General features: G+C 33.9%; 1 protein-coding gene across 2 annotated transcripts in view; it reads right to left on the reverse strand.

The window, feature by feature from the left end:
- Nucleotides 1–1,307: 1,307 nt before the first annotated feature.
- The window catches only part of ERGIC2 (ERGIC and golgi 2), a 35,592-nt gene continuing 15,530 nt past the window's right edge, over nucleotides 1,308–21,369 (reverse strand). For both annotated transcript variants that reach the window (XM_006747198.3, XM_081821384.1), the window contains exons 6-14: nucleotides 17,252–17,292; nucleotides 14,328–14,429; nucleotides 13,516–13,611; nucleotides 8,899–8,954; nucleotides 7,708–7,806; nucleotides 4,219–4,316; nucleotides 2,790–2,952; nucleotides 1,640–1,722; nucleotides 1,308–1,463 (exon numbers count right to left, since the gene is read on the reverse strand). In XM_006747198.3, coding sequence (XP_006747261.1) covers nucleotides 1,401–1,463; nucleotides 1,640–1,722; nucleotides 2,790–2,952; nucleotides 4,219–4,316; nucleotides 7,708–7,806; nucleotides 8,899–8,954; nucleotides 13,516–13,611; nucleotides 14,328–14,429; nucleotides 17,252–17,292 — 801 coding nt within the window. In that variant the 3' untranslated portion in view covers nucleotides 1,308–1,400. The remainder of the gene's footprint in view (nucleotides 1,464–1,639; nucleotides 1,723–2,789; nucleotides 2,953–4,218; nucleotides 4,317–7,707; nucleotides 7,807–8,898; nucleotides 8,955–13,515; nucleotides 13,612–14,327; nucleotides 14,430–17,251; nucleotides 17,293–21,369) is intronic.

The raw sequence follows: 21,369 nt of genomic DNA on the forward strand, positions 1-21,369 counted from the left end.
TATCTTTAAAAAAAAAATCCATTTGTAAAACTATAATCTGTGACATCCTATGTCCAAAAACCACCATTTTAAATCTAGTCTTTTAGTCTTGTCCTTGCTACTTACCTGGAATTTTATTTCCCCATTTCTCTGAAGGACTTAAACTGTTGTGGACTGGTAGTTGATTCTTCTATCACTAAGTATTACAAAAGGAAAACTGATGTTGGCACACATATTCCAAATACAGCTTTTAATGGAAGCTGAGCGAAATCTCCCTCTATTTTTAGTCTTTCATAGTCTGGAAATTTAAAAGCAATCCTTAAATAATAAGAAAGCTAGAACACCACAATCTAATAACAAAAAATGTCACATTCAGGACACTCTGAATGCAGACACTCATAATCCAGTTTTACAGCTTACCGGACATTGTTTAATGATCATCTCTCAGATCTGACATGATCTTGCCTTATTTAAGTATTTGCCTTATGTTTCTACTTTATTGAAAGTTACCCTGTTACCCCTCACCCAAACACATATAAAATATTCTACTTTTCCTTTTACTACTTTACAAGCTGATAATTTTCATCACCAGTAGTGGACCTTTTTATTACTCACCTCCCGCTCCCAAAGTATACCAATAATATAAGGATCAGATTAGAAAATTTAGCATCTTTTTAAAAAATGTGCTTTCTTCTCCCTATGTAAGTGCCCACTATACAATTTGTGAATGATATCTGTTACATATTATAGCACCTACGTACCTGCCCCTGTAAGAATTCACCTTAGTCTTCCACGACCCTGCCTTGAACAGTCAGAAAAAGCCAATAGCCAGAGTTTAAAGAAAAGCAGTTACCTTCCTCAGACCAAATTATTGGATAAATGGCCTTGTCATTATGGCTTAACACTGATATGGCTATAACAGAGGGACCCATCCCTGTTTTCCTTTAATAACAGTGTGACCTGACCACAACTTTTTAAAGTCTAGACTAGTTTTCCATATGTTTTACATATTTTATTCTGACATATCTTTTAAAAACAGAAGGACGCAAACATTTGCACTTATCAATCCCTTTTTCTTTAGATGTGGTTTGACTTCTTTCCTTCAGGCTCTTTGTCACCAAAAAGCAAGCTCTGATTTCGATACTGCCCATATGCTATGAAAATATCAGAAGGGGTCATCTTCAAAGCAATACTCCAGCTGGGCTTATTCACTGATTAGCTGCATAATTTCTTCTAGGACATGTGTAACAGACACAACATATATAGGATTTCGATTTGGGTTTTTCTTTTCTTTTTTTCCTAGGTATGATTCCCACTTCTCATTCATATTTTCTTCTCTTTGAATATATTGCACAATATTTTATTATTAAAAAAGATTTTATGTCTCAGGCAAAAAGTTTTTCTCCTTCACTCAGGAGGTGCTAATGTGTATTATTCTCTAAAAGAGGTAAGTGGTTGTCTGTGTGGCCATCCTCAAAGGGGACCTACGGAGAAGAGAAGACCAAAGCATTAGTTAGTAAGGAAAACATTCCTTACATATTCCCTCTAAACACAACGCTTTATTTTGGGCAATTTCTTTCTGAGCACCAAAAGCTATTGTTTAGATTTAACAATGGTACTATGAGTTAGAGGTCAACACCATTTATATTGTAGCACTTACAGAACTGACAGGTTTGTAGGATCCAAGTCTGAAACGACAGTAAATTATTTCAACTATAAATTTCCCAATTCCATGTAACATGCCTGTAATAAAAAATAAGTTGTTTTTAATAAAATGATGCTTTTAGTGAAATTATTTCCTAAATTGTTACATAAGAATAAAAAACTCCACTAATTACAATGGAATAGATCAAGAAAGGAAACAAAGCAGTTTGCTTGATTCATTTCCACGGTTAAAAATAACCAGACAGTTGAATTTTAAAACAAATGGATTTCTTTTCAAAATCACAAGGCCACATAATTCATGACCTTGACAAAGCAATCTTTTCAAGGATACTTTATACATCTCACACTCATACCACTTTGAAAAATAAATAATAGCACCCCAAATTTAAACAAATTTAAATAAAGTAGTGACAAGGTCTTTCATAGGAAAACCTATTCATTCATTTAAAATATATAATTCAAAGCATACAAACCTATACAGCTCCATGTAATATTGAATAGGGGTTGGGGATAGAGAAGGAACAGTTTCCTTTCTTTATCTATTGTACTTAATGCTCAGATTTTCATGATTACGATTCCGTATATTATCTTTGAGATAATCTCATAAGCTCAGGACAAAAAAAGCCCCAAATCATAAAAGCAGCATTGATTGAAAATTCTGGTTGCACATGGTTCAAAGTACAAGACGTGATTTTACATACTGTACAGTTAAAAATACCTTAAATGAAAAAGAAAATTTACATTCAAGTGTCTACTATTTCTAGGCATTTTCTCATCTGATCCTATAACACACTTATAAGTTAGATATTATTATTCCCATTTTTATAGATGAGAAAACAATTTCAGAAAAGGTACATGTCCTATATTACAAGGCTACCACCATGTAAATGGCAGAACTTGGATTCATTCGAGGATCTTTCTAGCTCACTAAGTAATCCCCCTTAAATCACTGAATGCAGTAAACTTAACTATGTTTAATGCTTAATCAATATAATTTTGGAGGTTTGGAATTAAATCTTACAGAAAAAAATTTTTTAAATATCAAAACATGGGAATGTATATATTTCTTGCTTCTTCTAAGTAAAAGCACCTTAATTTCAGTATAACACTTCTAAAAATTAGACGAAAAAGGAATGAATCTTAACCTGTTGTTGAAAAGATTCCTCCAACAATACCACAGAGTCTTACAAAAAACTGCCAGAAAGGCATATGCTCCTCAGTAACTGTTACCATAAGAGAACTGAGATCATATTTCATAAATATCCCAGAGACTCCATGGCTGCCTGCAGCATGGTTAATGACACGTTCCTAAAAGAAAGGGGAGAGACAGGAGAAGGAGAAAAATGGGATTCACATCATCTGGTTACTTGCACAGTCCATATGAAGCCCTACAGCCCAACTGTACAAGAAGGATATCCAATCTCTTTATGAATTGTCCTACTAGACTAAGCTCTTCAGAGATCATCAAGTTATTCTGTATTCTTTGTGTGATTAGCTTCTAAGGAAATCAAAAGAGCAGAGTCACTTTCCTATTTTCTCAAAAAGGTCACTTTACATACAAGTGTTCTACTGAGCTCAAGAGCTTAATAACTATATGGCATCTGCACTGACCAAATCCATAAAAGCCAGGTTCATATTTTGACATACTTTTTGTAACAATTCTTTGCTAAGAATTTACAAAATAATTATATTTCTTGTCATTTAAATTATCAGATTTAGAAACAATTTCACTTCCTGTTGTCATTTTATTTAAACTGTATGAAATACAAGAAGAAAAGAGAATGCCCTCATTTGAAAGATCAAAATTTAAGCTACTGGTTTAGTTTTTAAAAGAAGTTTTCTCTTGAAAGGAATGCAACTAAAATCATAAACCTACCATAGTGTGTTCACTGAGCAAGAAAAGCTCTATTTCATTCCATCCTGTTTACACTTCAAAAATCAAGTCTGCAAACCTTGGAACTCTTCTGGATATTAATATTTGAATATTCACCATTCTTAAACAATAATAAGAAAACATGACCCCAGAATATATGAGAAGTCTGTTAAATTGTCCAATTCCAAAACTCTGCTCCTCATAATATTTACTTATAAGGCCCCTCCACCCTGAGACTGCAGAACGTTTGTCCTCTTAGATGAATAAAAAGCACCAACTCAGTAGGAAGGCACGCCCTCTAAGTCTGCTATCTGAGCCACAAGAACCATGCATGCCCCAGGGTAGGTACACTAATTAAAAACTAATACAGAAATCAGAGAGTCCACTGGCAGATAAGAACTAATTATATCAATACAAGAGAAAACATTACAAAATTATTAAGAATAAAGTCATTAATACTATCATAGTTTAATATTTTGTTTAAACTGCATAGAAGGCATTCTAGATTTTTAAAATCTACTTCTTTTCTTGCTCTAAAGCATACTAATATCCATTTTTATTCATTAAAATATTAATGCATTTCAAAACTTCCACCAATTTTAAATGGGGTAGGGTACCAACTCTAACCTTATTTTGTAGCAGGACTATAAAATGCTAAAATATATATATATATATCATTTTATCAGTTGGATTCAACTTACCCTTTCTGTCACAGAAAACTGATGGGTGTCTGCTGAAATTTTATATGTATGTAGTTTTGTTGGCACAACTGTAATAAAATATTGGAACATCTGGTTGTCTAAAACAAAAACAAAATGTGTTTTTTTTTTTTCATCAATCCAATAGCAACAATACTACTGCCAAATACACCTTCCTTCTGTTAAATACACTTAACTTGAAATTTAATGCTACTTATTAGTGTTTAACAACAACAAATTTAAAAGATCAATGAAAGCAATATACTCATACTTGGTAAACAAGCTCTCAATAAGCATAAAATGTCACATATACACATCTATTAGAAGATGTTAAAAAAATGAACTAGTCATTAGATGTCCTTTATAACATTATTATCCTTTTATCAAATGTGAAAAATAAAAGTAGCACTTCTTTATAGTACAGAAATTAGTAAGAATAAAGTTATAATAGTATAATCACCACAGGACATTTTCATTTTCTACTAATATCTTAAGATATACAAATAAACCAAAACTGAATTAGCCAGCCTTCGGATATATACAAAGAATTGATACGACAGGAGGAAGACAACAAACCTACTCACTTATGGTCTGAGGTTACTACATAATTCAAAGGATCCTATTTATAGTCTTCAGGCATTTTTAGGTTTAATACAAGTCATAAATATCAATATATTACCAATTATTAATTAACCTTAAACAGGTAACAGTTCACCTGTTAATGTTCAGTACTTCTCTGGCCACAGCTTAAATGTTAGTTTTCTAGGTCTATATTCTAGAACATGTTAATTTTCTAGGTCTATATAAAATTTAGAATTAGATATATCTATCTGTAGTTAGAATTAGGTAAGTAATAGGGCCTCATTACATTTGACATGAAAACAGATGTACCTCACACCACATAACCATCTATGGAAACTGTGTACAGGAATAAAATACACCAACCTTAAATATATGGTCTGATAAATTTTGACAATTGTATTCGCCCACATGATCACCACCACAGTCAAAATATAAAACATTTTCACCACCTCAAAAAGTTCCTCCATACCCCTTTGCAGTCAATCCCCTCTATCTCCAACCCTAGGCCAACCATTAATCTACCTTCTATCATCACAGATTAGTTTTGCCTATTCTAGAATTTTATATAAATGGAAGTACATAGAATGTACTTTTGTGTGTCTATCTTCTTTTGCTCAACCTTAGTGAATTTTTATTTCCATCAATCCAATTTCTCTTATCTTAGTGTAATTCAGAATAAGGGAGGGAAGGGTAAACAAGATAGGAGGGAGAGGTTAAGTGTAATGGTGTCTTCAAATACTAACATTAAACAAGTTTCTAACAAAATAAAACAAAACCTGTTTCAACTTTAGCACTTATTTCACCTACCACTTGTACCAATATAACTTTCAAAAATATGAACAGTATTTGACTAGTTCTTCTATTATTAGTTTCAACTGAATAGCCTAAATATTGCCACAGATAATATTAGGGCAGAAAAGTGTCAACTTTGTCCACCACCAATAGATGGCTTTTAATTGTAGATGGTCTTCAGTTTCATCCTTTGAGTCTTTCTTTGATGTAAGGTGAATTGCTCTATCTATGCTTAGTTTGGAGGTGTTTTACAAATAAACTATTGTGTCATAAACAGAGGAGTGAGCTGGAAGTGCTAGGAGAAAAAGGTGTTTAAGTCTTAAATATTAATGAACAAAAGATGAAACTGAGAGTGGCAAGGCAATAACCTATGCTGTACACATGGGTGGGATAATCATTTGGGGGGAAACATGATGGACAAAGGGAATCTCACCACATGTGAGGAGTGAAGTGCAATGAGTAATAACCAAAAGGGTCAAAGACACATGAAACGAAAAACTGGAAAACATTTAAGCTGTGGCCAGAGAACTACTGAAGGCCTTTTGATCAATGTTAATTCAAGGAAAAGCCATAAATTTGTGAGATAATTTAATGGCCAGGTCAGGGAAAGCTGGGGGGGTGGGATAGGGAGGGGAAGTGGATGCTGTTGAATGAAATTTTGTTGCAAGCCACAAATTGTTCCAAAGGTGTGGGTCTGTCCGAATTGGTACAGCATTCAAGATCTAAGTACTAAGTAATCCCCTCAAAACTTCTGGGGAGCATCAAGGAGGGAGTGGTTACCTGACACAACAGATTTGTAATGCGGATTTTCTTTTTTCTTTTTGGAAAAAGAAGCCCAATAAAACATATAGTAGTAAGGAGAAGAGTACACCTGCTTTAAAACTTTGAATAACCTACTGACACTGGTGACATTTTATAACGTAACTTAGTCTTTGTGAATTTAGGAACAAGTAAACTCAAAAACAGCCTTTTGAAAATTAATCTGTTTATATTTAGAATTGTTTCTGTACAAAAATTTAAAGTCATTTTAGCATCTTGAAACAAAGTATTAATCAACATGTTTTCAAATGATCATCTCCTAAGTAACATCTACTGTATATCTGTATACAATGAACTACACATAAAGATGAGATTATATACTGAATAAAGCTTATGATTCTCAGAATTTCCAAATTTAGTATACTCAAGTTTCCTTAAGTGACCCATACAAACATAAAATACTTAGGAATGTAACTCAGTATTCCAAGTAAAACATCTTTGATGTATCTGATTACATTATGATAAAAGAGTAAAATACTGAAAAGAATATTAATAAATCTATTTTAGCTAATAAAAAATGAAATCCTTAATTACAGTTTTGCAAAGGCTAGAATTCCTAGTAGCACAGGAAGCTTTACATGTCCTTAAAAGGTCATATAGGTGGGGCATGTCACACAGTAGGACTATTTCAGTAGAGGAAAGGCAACCAAAAACCTTCAAGAAATACAAGATAGATTCCTTGTTATAAAATTAAGAAAATAATCCATCCATATTTGGATAAACCTAAATTTTAAATGGAATGGAAGGTTAAAAAGTAATAGAAGGTATCTATGCTATAATGTACTACTTCTGACTGTGTTAATAACTAAGCTATTCTAGAATAACTAACTCTAGGTTTCTGATGTTTGTAAAATTCCCCAAAGAGGTTTCTAAAATGGTAAATATGCATTTTAGAACTTTAAACCTATACAAACAATTCTTCTTATAATGTTGAAACTTTTAGTTCTTATTCTTTCTTTAATGCATATGGAAAAGCAGGTAAGCCCTATTAACATATTTACTTTTCATTTATTTAGAGAGCTTTTAAATTCTGTTTCCTGCTTACTTGTCTTTTTTTTTTTTCCTGCTTACTTCTTACTCTAATTTCTTTTGTTCTTATGGCTCATTTTTTAACATATAAATTTTATCCACAAGTAGGAAATTCTCTCTACATACATTTCCACATAAAATTATCAACCAGTTAATCTACTTAAAGATTTATCTATTTGTCATAAGAGGATTATTAAAAATGTGTTAGTATTAAAGTTATAAAGGTAATTGCCTGCATGCAAATTCCCACAGTAATTATTAAATACTTACGATCTACAGCAATTTTTTCAGTTCCATCCAAAGGATTAATAATTCCTGGAACAAGCTCTCCAAAAGACAAATGATCTATTCTGTGAGAAAAGTTGTAAGCTAAGAGGAATAAAATAAAACAAATTAAGTACAGAAATTAAATTATTCAAAACTACATGTTACTTATTGGTTCACATTCTTATCTAATCTCAAATGAAAAGATCTCAAATCTGTAAGTATACTATAGTATCTAAAACTACATTATTTTGAGAAAAATGCATATAATATGTGGAATTAAATGTATAACAGTAAGTACATTCTAACAAAATGCTATATCTCAAATTGTATAATTACATACAAATTAACTTCTACAAAATAGTACATCTAATCCTGATAACCAAAAATATAATAATAATAATGTCTTTCCTTGTCCAAATCATTTTATAGTAACAGGACTGTTAGAACTGGAATGATGTCCATGAGCCAAATAATGAAACTGATCAGATATATTTTTAATGCAAACTATTGCTAAACATGACAAACTGATTTTTTTTATGGAATTTACTACTTGTTTTTGTTCTCTAAAGAAGACTTTATATATTTTTTTAAGATTTTACTTATTTGAGAAAGAGCGAGAGAATACAAGCAGGGGGAGCGGGAGAGGGAGAAGCAGACTCCCCGCTGAGGCTGAGCAGGGAGCCCAATATGGGGCTCGATCCCAGGACCCCAGGATCATGACCTGAGCTGAAGGCAGATGCTTAACCGACTAAGCCACCCAGGCATCCTCTAAAGAAGACTTTAAAAACTAAGTTTTATGACAATGATTACACAAAACTAACAGGTGTATTTTATATGTATGCATGTGTCCCGATGTACAATTACATATTGAAATAAACTTCAAATATATGCTCTTCATTATCCATAAAAATTAGCAGAAATGTGTACAAAGTGATATAAAGCACACCAAGGCTCTGCTCCCTAACCCTACCAACTTCTGAGCTATGAATAAATAGACAGGTAGTTTAAAGACAAGAGAAAATGGACTAGAGTCAATATATTTATTCATTTATTTTCTCCTTTGGATATCCATTTTGACAACAGCCCACTTTGAAAACCCTACCTTACATCTCCACTCAAAACAAAACAAAAAAACCCACACACAACACTTTTTCCAATGACATCTTCATGGAAAAAATTTCAGAAACTGCTTACAGTCATGGTTGACAAGTGCTGCCAAATGTGCATGACCTCGGGGATGTGGAATGGCCCTGAAAAGAGGAAAAAAAGATTAAAGTACTAATACTTAAACATATAACTAATTAAAACCTGAAAGAGGATCTTTCCTAAGTTATATAACTGTCTTAATATAAAATAAAAACATACTTGTCCTATGATTTAAGTAGGTAAGTCTACTCATCTCAGCCATGCATTAAACTGGGGGCTGCCAAACAGTTTCTGTGAAGTTATTTTAGGCTTTGTGGGTCAAGATGCAAACCTGAAGATATTATGCAGTTAGTTACATAAGAAGAGAGAAACATTTTCACAAACTTATTGACATTCAAAATATAAGAGTAATAACTGAGTACTTTTTTTGTAGTTCAGGTATTTTTGCTGGGAGATAACATTTTCCTTAACTAGGGTTTAGAGTCAGTGTTCCCTATTTTCAAAATTGATCACAAAGATTTATCTGTTATGAAGATCTAGAATGAAATTTTACATATTTTATCTTTGAAAATATTAATCCAGGGGCATATCTTTTAACTGAGTATATTCGTTACTTGGATAGAACTCTAGGAGGTTCTCCCCTTGGGATTTCCTTTTGGTGTGTCGTTATATAGCACAGATTGATCACTTGCAATTTAAGGCAGAATTTCCTCAAGCGCACAGTTAAATACATTTTGAAGTGTGGAAATTTCCTTTGCACCTGCATCAAGGTCATAAAACACTTCAGGAACTATAGTTTGAGGTTGGAAAATACATACAAGTATAAGAATGGAGATCTTGCTTCTTGTTTTAACTTTTGACAGTCAGGCTGTCCCAGCATGGAAAGCAAGAAGAACCACTTAAAATCATTTGACATTACTTATCATTGAAATAACCTTACCACAATTTAAGTTTCATATATTAACGCTGTTTTTCTTACAATTTTTGGCTAAATTCATTAAGAAACATGATCCAGTCTGCACAAAACTTAACTTCCAAAACTATTCAGTGTTCAATAAAAACAGATGACAGTTTTCTTATTCAGAAAAATTTCCATCTCAGCCCTTAGCTCAAAAAAAAAGGCACAAAAAAAAAAACTAGACCACTGCTAAGCTGTCAAGCTGTCGTGTAGTAGGGCAAGTTGGAATATTTAGCTTTTCTTTCTGACAGAAGTTCGTGGAAATGACAATGCTTAAGTCCATGAGAGCAAATGAACTTCACCATCAACATTATCAATAATATGACAGATCCAAATATTTTCTGTGAAGTACTGCCGATGATACTAATGGATAACCACAGGCTTCAAACACCTTACATTTTCACAAGTCTTGAAAATTTATCCACATAAGCCTTTTTTTGCTTCATACCTATTTACCACCAGCAACACACTGATGTTCTCTCAATTTCTTTAAAAATATTTTTGTCTGTAGTTGTTCCACGCAGGCTATCTGATCACTTCAAACTCACCACTGACTCCTCAAAAAAAAAAGACAAAAACAATAAGCAGTATTGGTAACGTCTGCTCACTCAGCAAGAGCTAAGGGAACCCACTATCACCTGCCAGGCTTTTAACTGACTATTGGACAATGCTTTCACTGTCCTCAGCTGCCAGGGCACTTTTCTCACCAAAAAGCTAATTCTCCAAAGCAAATTTATTTTCCCTGGATGCATTTCTTTGGTTGGTGCAAACACACACAACCTCATCAAGCTGCCACTAAGTGGCTTTCCTTCCTCAGCTAACCAGTGAGTCACGTGTCAACCTACTTCGGCTACAGTCTCAGTTTCATTTTTTATTTTTACAAAGAAATTCTGCCTGTGCTTAGATATTCCCTTTAAAATTTTTTAATTTCCTGAGAGCTAGTAATGTTGTGATGAGTGCTTAGTCTGGTGATATTTACATCTCCTATATCCTTTCAGCACTGCTATGGTGTCCCTGCATAATAAACATGATGTTCTGAAGTCAAATTTGATAAAATAATCCACACTCCACTGTGCCTTAAGAGTACGTTGGAAACCTGTATTTCTTTTTCTTTTCTGACAGAGTAATACAAGAAATCAAATGTTGTGGTACAGCAATACACAAGGCATTTGTAATGCTGTCCAGCTGTAACTGTTATAACTTGTTCTAACTTGTAGGGCACCAAGTAGCAGCACAAAGTGATGAGTCATACCCAGTGTCTGTCACAATTGCTCAAATCCTGGTATTGTAGTGCACAAGGAGCCACATGTAAACAAATACACATGACTGTTCCAGTAAAACTTTATTTTTGGACACTGAAATCTAAATTTCATATATTTTTCATGTGTTACGATACATTGTCCCATGTGATTTTCAGTAAAGGAAAGATTGTTTTGAAAACTAGAGGGCTGGGAGGAGGCATTTTGGGTTGTCACAATCACTGGGAAGGAGTCACAATCAGCATTTAGCAGACAGCAGCTAGGGAAGCAAAGCATCCCGCAACAGAGTGACACTCTCACACACAAAAATGCCACTCTAAGTGGCATTCATGTAGGTGAAAAACCTATGAATAATGATCTGAGTCTAGAACTTAACTCCATTCAGCTACACAAAGTACTCTGTTGTAGTTTCAATATATACTAAATTTTCCTAGGAAATGGGGGGAATATTATACTTTTTTTGGTTTGCAGTATCACAAAGAGTTGTTCCCTATTTCAGAATCAACAGAAATACCATTCATGATATTTGAATGGCCAATACATCTGTTTCATTCAGCATATGCAATTGATGTATACCTACTGATTCTACGTGTATGTGGCAAGTGTCTGCCTACTCCATTACCTTACTTAAGGTACTCCCGTTCAAACATTTGATTATTGAAATACATATTATTGTTACAAGTCATGTTCTTTTTATTTCTTCTTTATATTACAGTTGAGGGTGATATTGTATCTTAGAGGTAACATGAGATCTTCAAAATGATCAATACTGAACTTGGTAAACATAATACCAAAAATTAGGAGTGGGTTTACAAGATATCCCAGAGATGATAAGGATAAGATACAAACCAAATACTTTTCCATCTGGCCTCTCTCATTCATGGCATGAGTTATCACATGGAGAGAGAAGTGAAACTGGGAATAAAGGCCATAATATAGAGGCTCATGAAATATTAGTCGAAGTTTCCCTCTTTTAGTTTGGGAGTGGGATATTGTTTGTATCCACAAGTGCAATAAAATCTTCTAAATTTCTTTGAGCCAACTATTATCTATAGTTGCATGATACCAAGAAATTCTAAGCTATAGAATTGATCCTGGCAATAGCAAGAAAACAAAACACGAATGTTAAGAAGAATGGGACAACAAAAACAAATGTTTAATCTGATCACTGTAAACACTGAATAATTTTGCATAAAAGACTTAAGCTATTTATTTCTATATATAACAAAAAAAATCTCCAGCAATGCTTTTTCCTGCTTTATGGCCTTTCCCTCAGCCTGGATGCCCTTTCTCCTCTATATAAAATTCCTAATCATTCACTAGTGTTCAAAGGTTTTCCTCACTGAAGCCTCTGCTGATGTGCAGAGTAAGTCAGGTACCCTATTATACAGTTTCTTATTGGCCATACTTCTCCTATACAACTGTAATTAAATAATTATTAGTGTAATTCACTGTTCAAAGTTTGGATTCTCTCACAGAATGTCAGCACCATAAAGGCAAAAATGCTTTTTCTTTTTTTCACCATTTCATCTTTAGTATCTGGCATGGTACATGCCATAAACAAGTTCTCAAAAAATGCCTTTTACAATGAAGAATTGTTTAGCTCTGCAACTCTAGATGGATGGAAGAAAGGAAGGGAATAAGGGAAGCAGGGAGAAAGGGAGAGGTCAGAGAATCTATTTATTTATTCAGAAATTTACCAAGTGTTTATATCCTATGACAATTTCTCTGCTGGGTGCTGCTCATGAAGGTAGGTGGTCTGATATTTTTCCTTAACTTTTACCTACTTTATCTCAGGCACTACAATTTTTTTTTTTAATTTTTTTTTTTAATTTATTTGAGGAGAGAGAATGAGAGAGATACCATGAGAGGGGGGAGGGTCAGAGCAAGAAGCAGGCTCCCTGCCGAGCAGAGAGCCTGATGTGGGACCCCGATCGTAGGATTCCAGGACCATGACCTGAGCTGAAGGCAGACGCCCAACCAACTGAGCCACCCAGGCACCCTGGCACTACTAATTTCTAACTACATCAAAATACTTGTCTCAAATTAGCCAGGGTTTACATTTTGGTGATGATTATCAAAAGGAAAAACAAAACAAAAATCTAATACCATCCACAACATGAACAAATTAATGAAATGTCTAGGTAAGAGCTTCCTGGCTATTAAAACTTGGCAAGTAGGTTTTCATTCATATCTACCTACAGCTCATTTACTTTATTTATAAACTATAACATAACTGTTTTCCTTTTGTTTTGAAGCAGTTGTTAACAGTCTTCTCCATCCTGAGATCAAAGCCCTGAACACAAATCTCAAAACATCAAAAATACAGATACACAACACTTTAAGCAGCCCTTTAGTAATTACATATTATTTGATTAGCAAAGAATTTACTTTTAAACCAAGCTGCCAACTTGTCTAAAGTATTTTCAGTAAGGGAAAAGAACATACTTGCCCACAGTTATGTGAAAATTCCCTGCTACTTTATTGACATAGAGATGACCATGAATCCTGCAAGCATCTGGAGGCTGTGAGGAATCATCTTCCCTGTTACAACATGAGAGGAAGGATTACTGACAGCACACTCGACAGTCACCATTCTGTGGTGGGAAAATTTTGTAGAAGGGGGAAAAAAACATTGCTAGAAATATATTTACACCAGTCTAAAATTCCATGGTTCTTCATATCTAACCACAGGATTAAGGCCAATGAGAGTGGAAAGTTTAAAGGAATTCATCCAATAAAAACATATTTTGTCATCTGTTTCTGGCACTTTAGGGGTCAGGGGAAGATGGAAGTAAGAATGAGGGAAGGACAATGACAGTTTCTTCTTAAGCAAATGTAAAATCTCTGTATAGTTTCAAATTTAAATGATCATTTTCGTGATTACAGGATTTCTAAATATCACCTACTCTAACCTATAAAAGAGAAAAAAAGTGAAATAAAAACACAAAATTCCTAACCAAAATTTATACATCCTTATAAAATAATGACAAATGTAATTAATTTGTTCTTAAAACCTAACATAATTTTATATGGAATTTACCATACACACATAAGAGGAAATTAAATGAAAATAATATTATTTGTGATAATCCTGATCAATATCACAGGCTATAAATTTAAGAGTAAAAAGTAATCTTCATCATACAGAATGATTACATTTTCTCTAAGAAATATGAAATTAGAGAATAAACCAATACTAAAACTATGTCATAGTAAATTCATAATAAATAGACGTACATTTAAAAATTACATCTCACCTTGGTGGAAGGGCTGTTGATGCACTCTTAAAAGCACTTTTAAATATCACATCTTGAAGTGAATGTTCTTCTTGCAGTCTACTCTGAATCAGCTGCAGCATTCTAAATACAACATAAATAAGCAATAGTTAGAAATACAGTAAGGTACACAAGAAAGCCAACACTTTTCTTTTTAAAGATTTTATTTATTTATTTGGCAGAGAGAGACACAGAGAGAGAGGGATCACAAGCAGGGGGAGTGGGAGAGGGAGAAGCAGGCTTCCTGCCGAGCAGGGAGCCCGATGTGGGGCTCAATCCCAGGACCTGGGGACCATGACCTGAGCTGAAGGCAGATGCCCAATGACTGAGCCACCCAGGCGCCCCGAAAGCCAACACTTCTTTAAAACTAACAATGGTTAGCTGACTTATTAACCCATACATTTATTATTATAGGTCTTGATTCTAAAATAAAGTACCAAGTTTTCTTTGGTCATTTCCTTAAAAGAAGAAAAAGTGAGGTAGGTGGCTAAAGGTTTAACAGCTGAGGTCCATAAGCATGTCTGATTGCACTGATAATGGATGTGCAGTCAGAGTCACTAAGAAGGAGTTTCTGCTCACCTGGGTATCTAAACTCATCTTTCATGCATGCATGCAGCTATGACAAAATTCTTACTTTTTATCAGGTATTGAATAAAGTGTTATAGATACAAAGAAAAAGACAAGTACAATAGATTTGGTGGACTTAAGTGGGAGATTACTGGGGTATAAACCCATACCACAAGCATTTAATCCTCATTACAAAATAGGCCATCATGCCATTTAATATCACCTGGTGTCTCCTTTACCAAGAAATCTAAACATTATTCTATGACAAGACCATTCTAAACAAAAAATTATACTCTACCTATACTTTTTAAAAAGAATATCAGCATCTTCAGATTTACACATCTAAAGACTTAAAATATTTGGATCTAATGCTAGCAGAAATTATACGTTTCTATTTGTTGTGTGTCTTGTATTTCCAGAGTCCAGTTTTAGTGCTGGGTAGTGGGAAAAGAGGTTGATGACAGCAAACTGTGTGTGTGTGTGTATGTGTATAACTTCTGCCTCAAATATACCAATATCCAAGCTTATATTCCGTATATGAAGATATGTAAAAAAAACTCTATGATGGAAAACAGCCATTATTTTAATAGTAAAAACATAATCTCTGCTCCCACTTACTACTAGTCTTGGACACTGAATAAAATTCCAGATGAAAGAAGGCTTCTCACTTTAATATTTCTGTATTAAAGTAATATATTTCATCTCTGGATGGCTTTCTAGTCTAAGCTCCAGAAGCCCAGAGACACCTAATATTCAGTTCTTTTGTTTAACTACATTTGATTTCAACCTTAATTTAAAAATCTCCCCAAATGGTGAAACTGGAAATTAAAAGAGAAAGGCCTTTGAAATGTACTTAGGGACTAGAAAGGGGAAAAAAAAAAATGGGTGAAAAAAATTTTTTTGCAATAATCTTAAGTAAAGCCTCTGTAAGCACCGAGACATAGCCTGGAAACCGAAAAGAAATAAAAGCAGTATATGGGAGCAAGGGGTGGGGGAACCACTTATAACAAAGGACTACTTTCTTTAATATACAAAGGATTATTTAAAATTATTTTTTAAAAAAAACCAACAACCAAGCAAAATGGGCATATGGCACAAATAAGCAGTTTCAAAAGAAATACAAACGGGGGAAAAAAACCCACAAAGATATGCAACTGATTCATAAGGAAATGCTAATTAAACAAGTGTAATACCATTTTTCACCCACAGAATTGGCAACAATAAGTCTGGTTATACCCACTGTTGGTGAGGTTGTATAGAAACAAGTACTCTCATATAGTTTTGGAGTACAAGTGAAGATATTTTGGCATCTTTCAAAACGTCTCTTTTCCCAGTTTTACTGAGATACAATAGACATATACTGTGTAAGTTTAAAGTGTACAACATATGATTTGACATATGTATATATTGCAAAATGATTATCACAATAAGTTAACAACCATCACCTCACATAGTTACAAATTTTTCTTTGTAATAAGCACTTATCAAAATGTTAAATATCCTCTGAAGGAGAAGTTCCATTTCTAGAAACCATACACACACACACACACACACACACACACATTCACACCAGTATGTAAGGAATTATGTTCAAGAATTTTCATTGAGCATTGTTTTTAATATTAGAATCCTTTTTTTTTAGTATTAGAATCCTGCCAACAATCTAAATGCCCAGATCCTTATCCATAAAATGAATACTCTATGTAGTGAAATGGGAAGCTATCCAAAATACCAGGCTAAGTGGAAAAAAGCAAGTTCTAGAACAAATGTACAGAATGATCCTATTGGTATTAGGAAAAACTAACATAAGCAAATATGCAAATATACAGAAAATTATAAATGAACAAAAAATTTCTAGAAGGTGACACAAGAAATTTAACTCTGGTTATTACTGCTAGTCAGTGGCACTAACAGTAATGATGAAGAGGCTTTTACTTTTAATTTATATCCTTTACTTCATATCCTTTCTATTCAAACTGAACTTTATAAATGATCAGATATTGCTTTATAAATTTTTAGTTAATAAAATTTTAAATAAAAACTAAGATATATTTATGATTCAAAGTGCATCAGAGAAAAGATTATACATGACTTTCTTAAGATCTGATAGTTTTTGAAATTGTAAAGGTTATATTAATTACTATAGTCTGCTAATAATTCATCCCAAAAACTGACCAAAGAAATATGTTAATCTATATGATTAGCATATGATTAGCAAATCTATATGATTTGATTAAATATGTTAATCAAATATGTGAATTTGAATAATTCACAAAAGACAAAATAGAGAAAACATGATCTAGATTTCTATGGACCACAATACTTTGTTAACTTATTACCTCTGCCACTCTTTTTGCTGTGGTGAAAGATCAAATATTGCCTGAAATAAAGGAAAACATAATCACTAGCACGGTCAATTTCTCTTGGCTTTTATATCATAACTTTAAAATTTTTTCTTTGAGCAAGAAAATTTATAGTGTTGGTAGAAACAAGTATTCATGATTTATATTTAATCTTCTGTAAGTAAGCTAAAAAATGTAATATATAATATTCTAACTCAAAACCAATACAAAGAAATTTTACTAATCACAAATATTTTCCAGTTACAGTTATCCACATTTATAGAAATGACTGCAAGCTGGTGATCTGTCTATATACAAAATGGTATTTTAGGGCTTGCGATCATTTAAATGATACATGCATGAAAGTTTAAAAAAAAAAAAAAAAAACAGAAAGCTCAACTATAATATCTAAGCATCGAAAGCCCATATTCTTGCCGGGAAAAATACCAGATGAGATCAACATTTTTTTTTAAGCTTTATTTATTTAAGTAATCTCTACACCCCACATGGGGCTCACACTCATGACCCCAAGATCAAGAGTCACATGCTCTTCCAACTAAGCCAGCCAGGCGCCCCAAAATCAACAATTTTTGAAACAAGCTAAACAATGGCACTGTAATTCCCAAATGTACTAATCAATAAGGAGTAATTCAAGAAATTTATCTAAGCACTAGCTTCATCAATTCAGTCAGACGAGATGACTTGTAGAATCAGAAGAAAATATGCAAGCTTTTCATGGTTTGTGGCAATATCCACAATTCAAGTTTGCAATAACAAAGACCACTTTTGATTTTTATAAAGGCAATTCATAACAAAGCATATCAATTCTACTTTTTAAATTTAGCAATATTAATTATCCTTCCATAATCAGGCCCTAACCTACTATTCTCTCTCTCTACAAAATCCCCAGTTCTTTAATAAAAGTGGAAAAATCCCTCATTTCATCAAACAGTTCTACCTCTCTGCCTTTGGTAATTTAATTATACCAACCTGGAAACGTCCTCTCCTGTAATTGTGACCCTCATGTATATCTAAATCCTATATACCATATCCTCCAGGTTAAATTGCCCCCATCTTTCTGATTACAGTGAAATTATCTCTGATTACTCCTCCTGCTGATCTTATCTACAGCATGCTTCCCAACCTTTTTTCCACCACAGCGCACAAGGAAAATGCTAACATCTGTAAAACACACCATGGTGAACAGAGGAGGCTGCATGCGATTGCTTCCCAGTTACCTTGTAAATAAAACTTTTGACAGTGAGGGATAGGATTCTTACTTTGACTTCCCAAAACTGCATAATGTAGTATATGGCATGGGGGTAAAGGAACTACTGAGTAGCCAACTTCATGCTAGATACTCTGCGAATTAATTTATTTCACTTAGCCTTCAGAACAACCTGTGAGTTTGTTATCATTCTTGCCTTTTTTATACGAGGAAGAAGCTCAATAGGTTCAAAACTTTTTCCAACATCACAGACCTTAAGAGACAGTATACAAACCCAGCTCTGTCAGATTCCTCACATTTACACAGTTTTTAAATTCTTCTCTTTAAGTAAAGAAATAGGAATGAAATATAATGGTAAACACCAAAATAGTAACTCTCACAGCATATTGTATGATCCTGATTTGGAAACTAGTAAAGTTATTAGGGCTAAGTTTTTAATATTCAGAGTGCATATTAGGACAGCAAGTTTGAAAACAAAAACAAGTAAAAAATATCTCAAATAATTTTACATTAATAACTCTTACTTAATATTTTAATATAAATTAGGACAAAGGAATGGAGACTTACCAGAAATATTGTTGAACATTTTAGCAATTACTAATAAAAAGTATACAACTGAATATTTTTAAGTTCCTGTCTGGTCAAGACATAACTTCTAATTATATGACAGTTAAATTTAAATAAAACATTCCTGTTCCACAAATGACTGGAAGAGATGGCAGAAACTGTTTACAATGGAATAATCAACAATCTTGTTACAATTACATAATTCTAACATATTCCTTAGTGCCTAATACCTAACAAGGCACTATACTTCATTTTGTGAAACACAGAAGAAAGAATAAAGTTAATGCTTCTCAGGAGCTTAAAATCTAGCTAGAGAGACAAGCTCTCCAGAAAAATAGATATAAACAAAACCAGGGACTTAACAAATGTGCAGGAAAAAAAGAGTAGGAATGGGAGACATTCAGAATACGGAGAGAATGCTAAAGAAAAAGAGTAAGTAAATTTTAGAGATGAAGTTCAAGATGATTAAGTTTCCTCATAACCAAATTGTCACAGTGTTCAAAGAAACAAAATGAAGACACAGTCTATATTATTTTATTTTTTTTTAAAGATTGTATTTATTTTTTTGACAGAGACACAGCAAGAAAGGGAACACAAGCAGAGGGAGTGGGAGAGCAGGAAGCCCGATGCGGGGCTCGATCCCAGGACCCTGGGATCATGACCTGAGCCGAAGGCAGATGCCCAATGACTGAGCCACCCAGGCGCCCCTATATTATCATTTTAAATTGCATCAACATGCCGGAAATTTTCAAGAACTTATGCAAGACTGCATACAAGGGAGACTAAATTGAGAAAAGAGCCCAACACATAATTCATTTCATGGCCCAGAGAAGTCTATGTAGGAAACAAGGAAAGTCCGTAACTCAGAGAAAGAGAGGAACAGGTGCTAGACAAAGAGACACCTGAGAAAGAGGCAGTCCCCACCCTAGGAGCACTTTCAGGAGTTCAATCAAGTGCCAGAGACCACATGGTGAGGACATTCCACAGCAGTGTTATTCCTAGCTTACATGTGACCTGGACAGCGTTCTAAATTAAGCGAGACTACTGCCACGGCTGGCTGCTAATGAGGACTCACACTGGCTAAAGAAAGGAGGAGTTAGCTTAGTGAAATGTAGCCTGTCAAAACAAGCACAGAAAAGGAAATTTGGAGTGCCCTGGTGAACTATTCTGCCATCGTGGACCCAATACTGACTTCTCCCTTCCTTTTCAAAAAGCACCTGAAGCTCTAATATGACTTAAAAGAAGCACAGTATATCTAAACTTACACCCTTTTCTCCTTTCATCTAGGCCTGAAAAAAAAAAGTGTGTGTGTGTTGGAGAAGGGGGTGGTCAGATAAAAACTGACATAACTCAACAGTCTATGTCAACTCTCAATCACTTAATAGGCCACTTATATCTCATCCTAAGGATGAACAATAAATAAATGAATATATAAAAAGATTAACTTGAAAAAAGTGATCAATCTCAGGTATGAGGGCTAATTTTCCTCTATGATACCATTCCTAGAAATAAGAAGAAAGATGTTAAGTTTTTCTAATTGTTTGTCAATAAAATTTACATCATAATGACAAAAAAATGGAATGATCTGTGATATATTAAAGATATAAAAGAGAATCACTGAATTTTAAACAGTAATGAAGGCACTGAAAAGAAGATTGGTCCTGCTGGATCAAGGTAATCTCTCAGAACTCAGAGGCGAAGTTTGAAATATGCATCTAAAATAAGAATTGATAAGGATACTGAGAACCACTCCATGAAATTCAACGTCATGTGGTAAGAACTTTAAAAAGCAGCAGTAAAGGGATGCCATGGTGGCTCAGTTTGTTAAGCATCCAACTCTTGATTTCAGCTCAGGTCATGATCTCAGGGTAGTGAGACTGAACCCCAAGTTGGGGAGCCTGCTTAAGATTCTCTCTCTCCCTCTGCCCCTCCCCCTATTTCTCTCTCTAAAAAATAAATAATAATAATAATAAAACAGAGGTAAAAACATTGCTTTAAACAAATTTAAAGCAAATAAACAAGCCAAAAAAAAAAAAAAAACCACTTTAAAATTCAGATAATTAAGATCAAAACCAAAATACAAAAAAAAACAAAAACCAAAAACCAAAAAACCCTACACCCCAAGGTAATCCAAACCTGGATATATGGGATAAATATTTGAATTATAAAAGCAAAAGAGGGCGCCTGGGTGGCTCAGTTGGTTAAGCGACTGCCTTTGGCTCAGGTCATGATCCTGGAGTCCCAGGATCGAGTCCCGCATCGGGCTCCCTGCTCAGCGGGGAGTCTGCTTCTCCCTCTGACCCTCCCCCATCTCATGCTC

Source organism: Leptonychotes weddellii, chromosome 5 (assembly GCF_054177405.1).
Source record: "Leptonychotes weddellii isolate Sample4059 chromosome 5, ASM5417740v2, whole genome shotgun sequence".
NCBI lineage: Eukaryota > Metazoa > Chordata > Mammalia > Carnivora > Phocidae > Leptonychotes > Leptonychotes weddellii.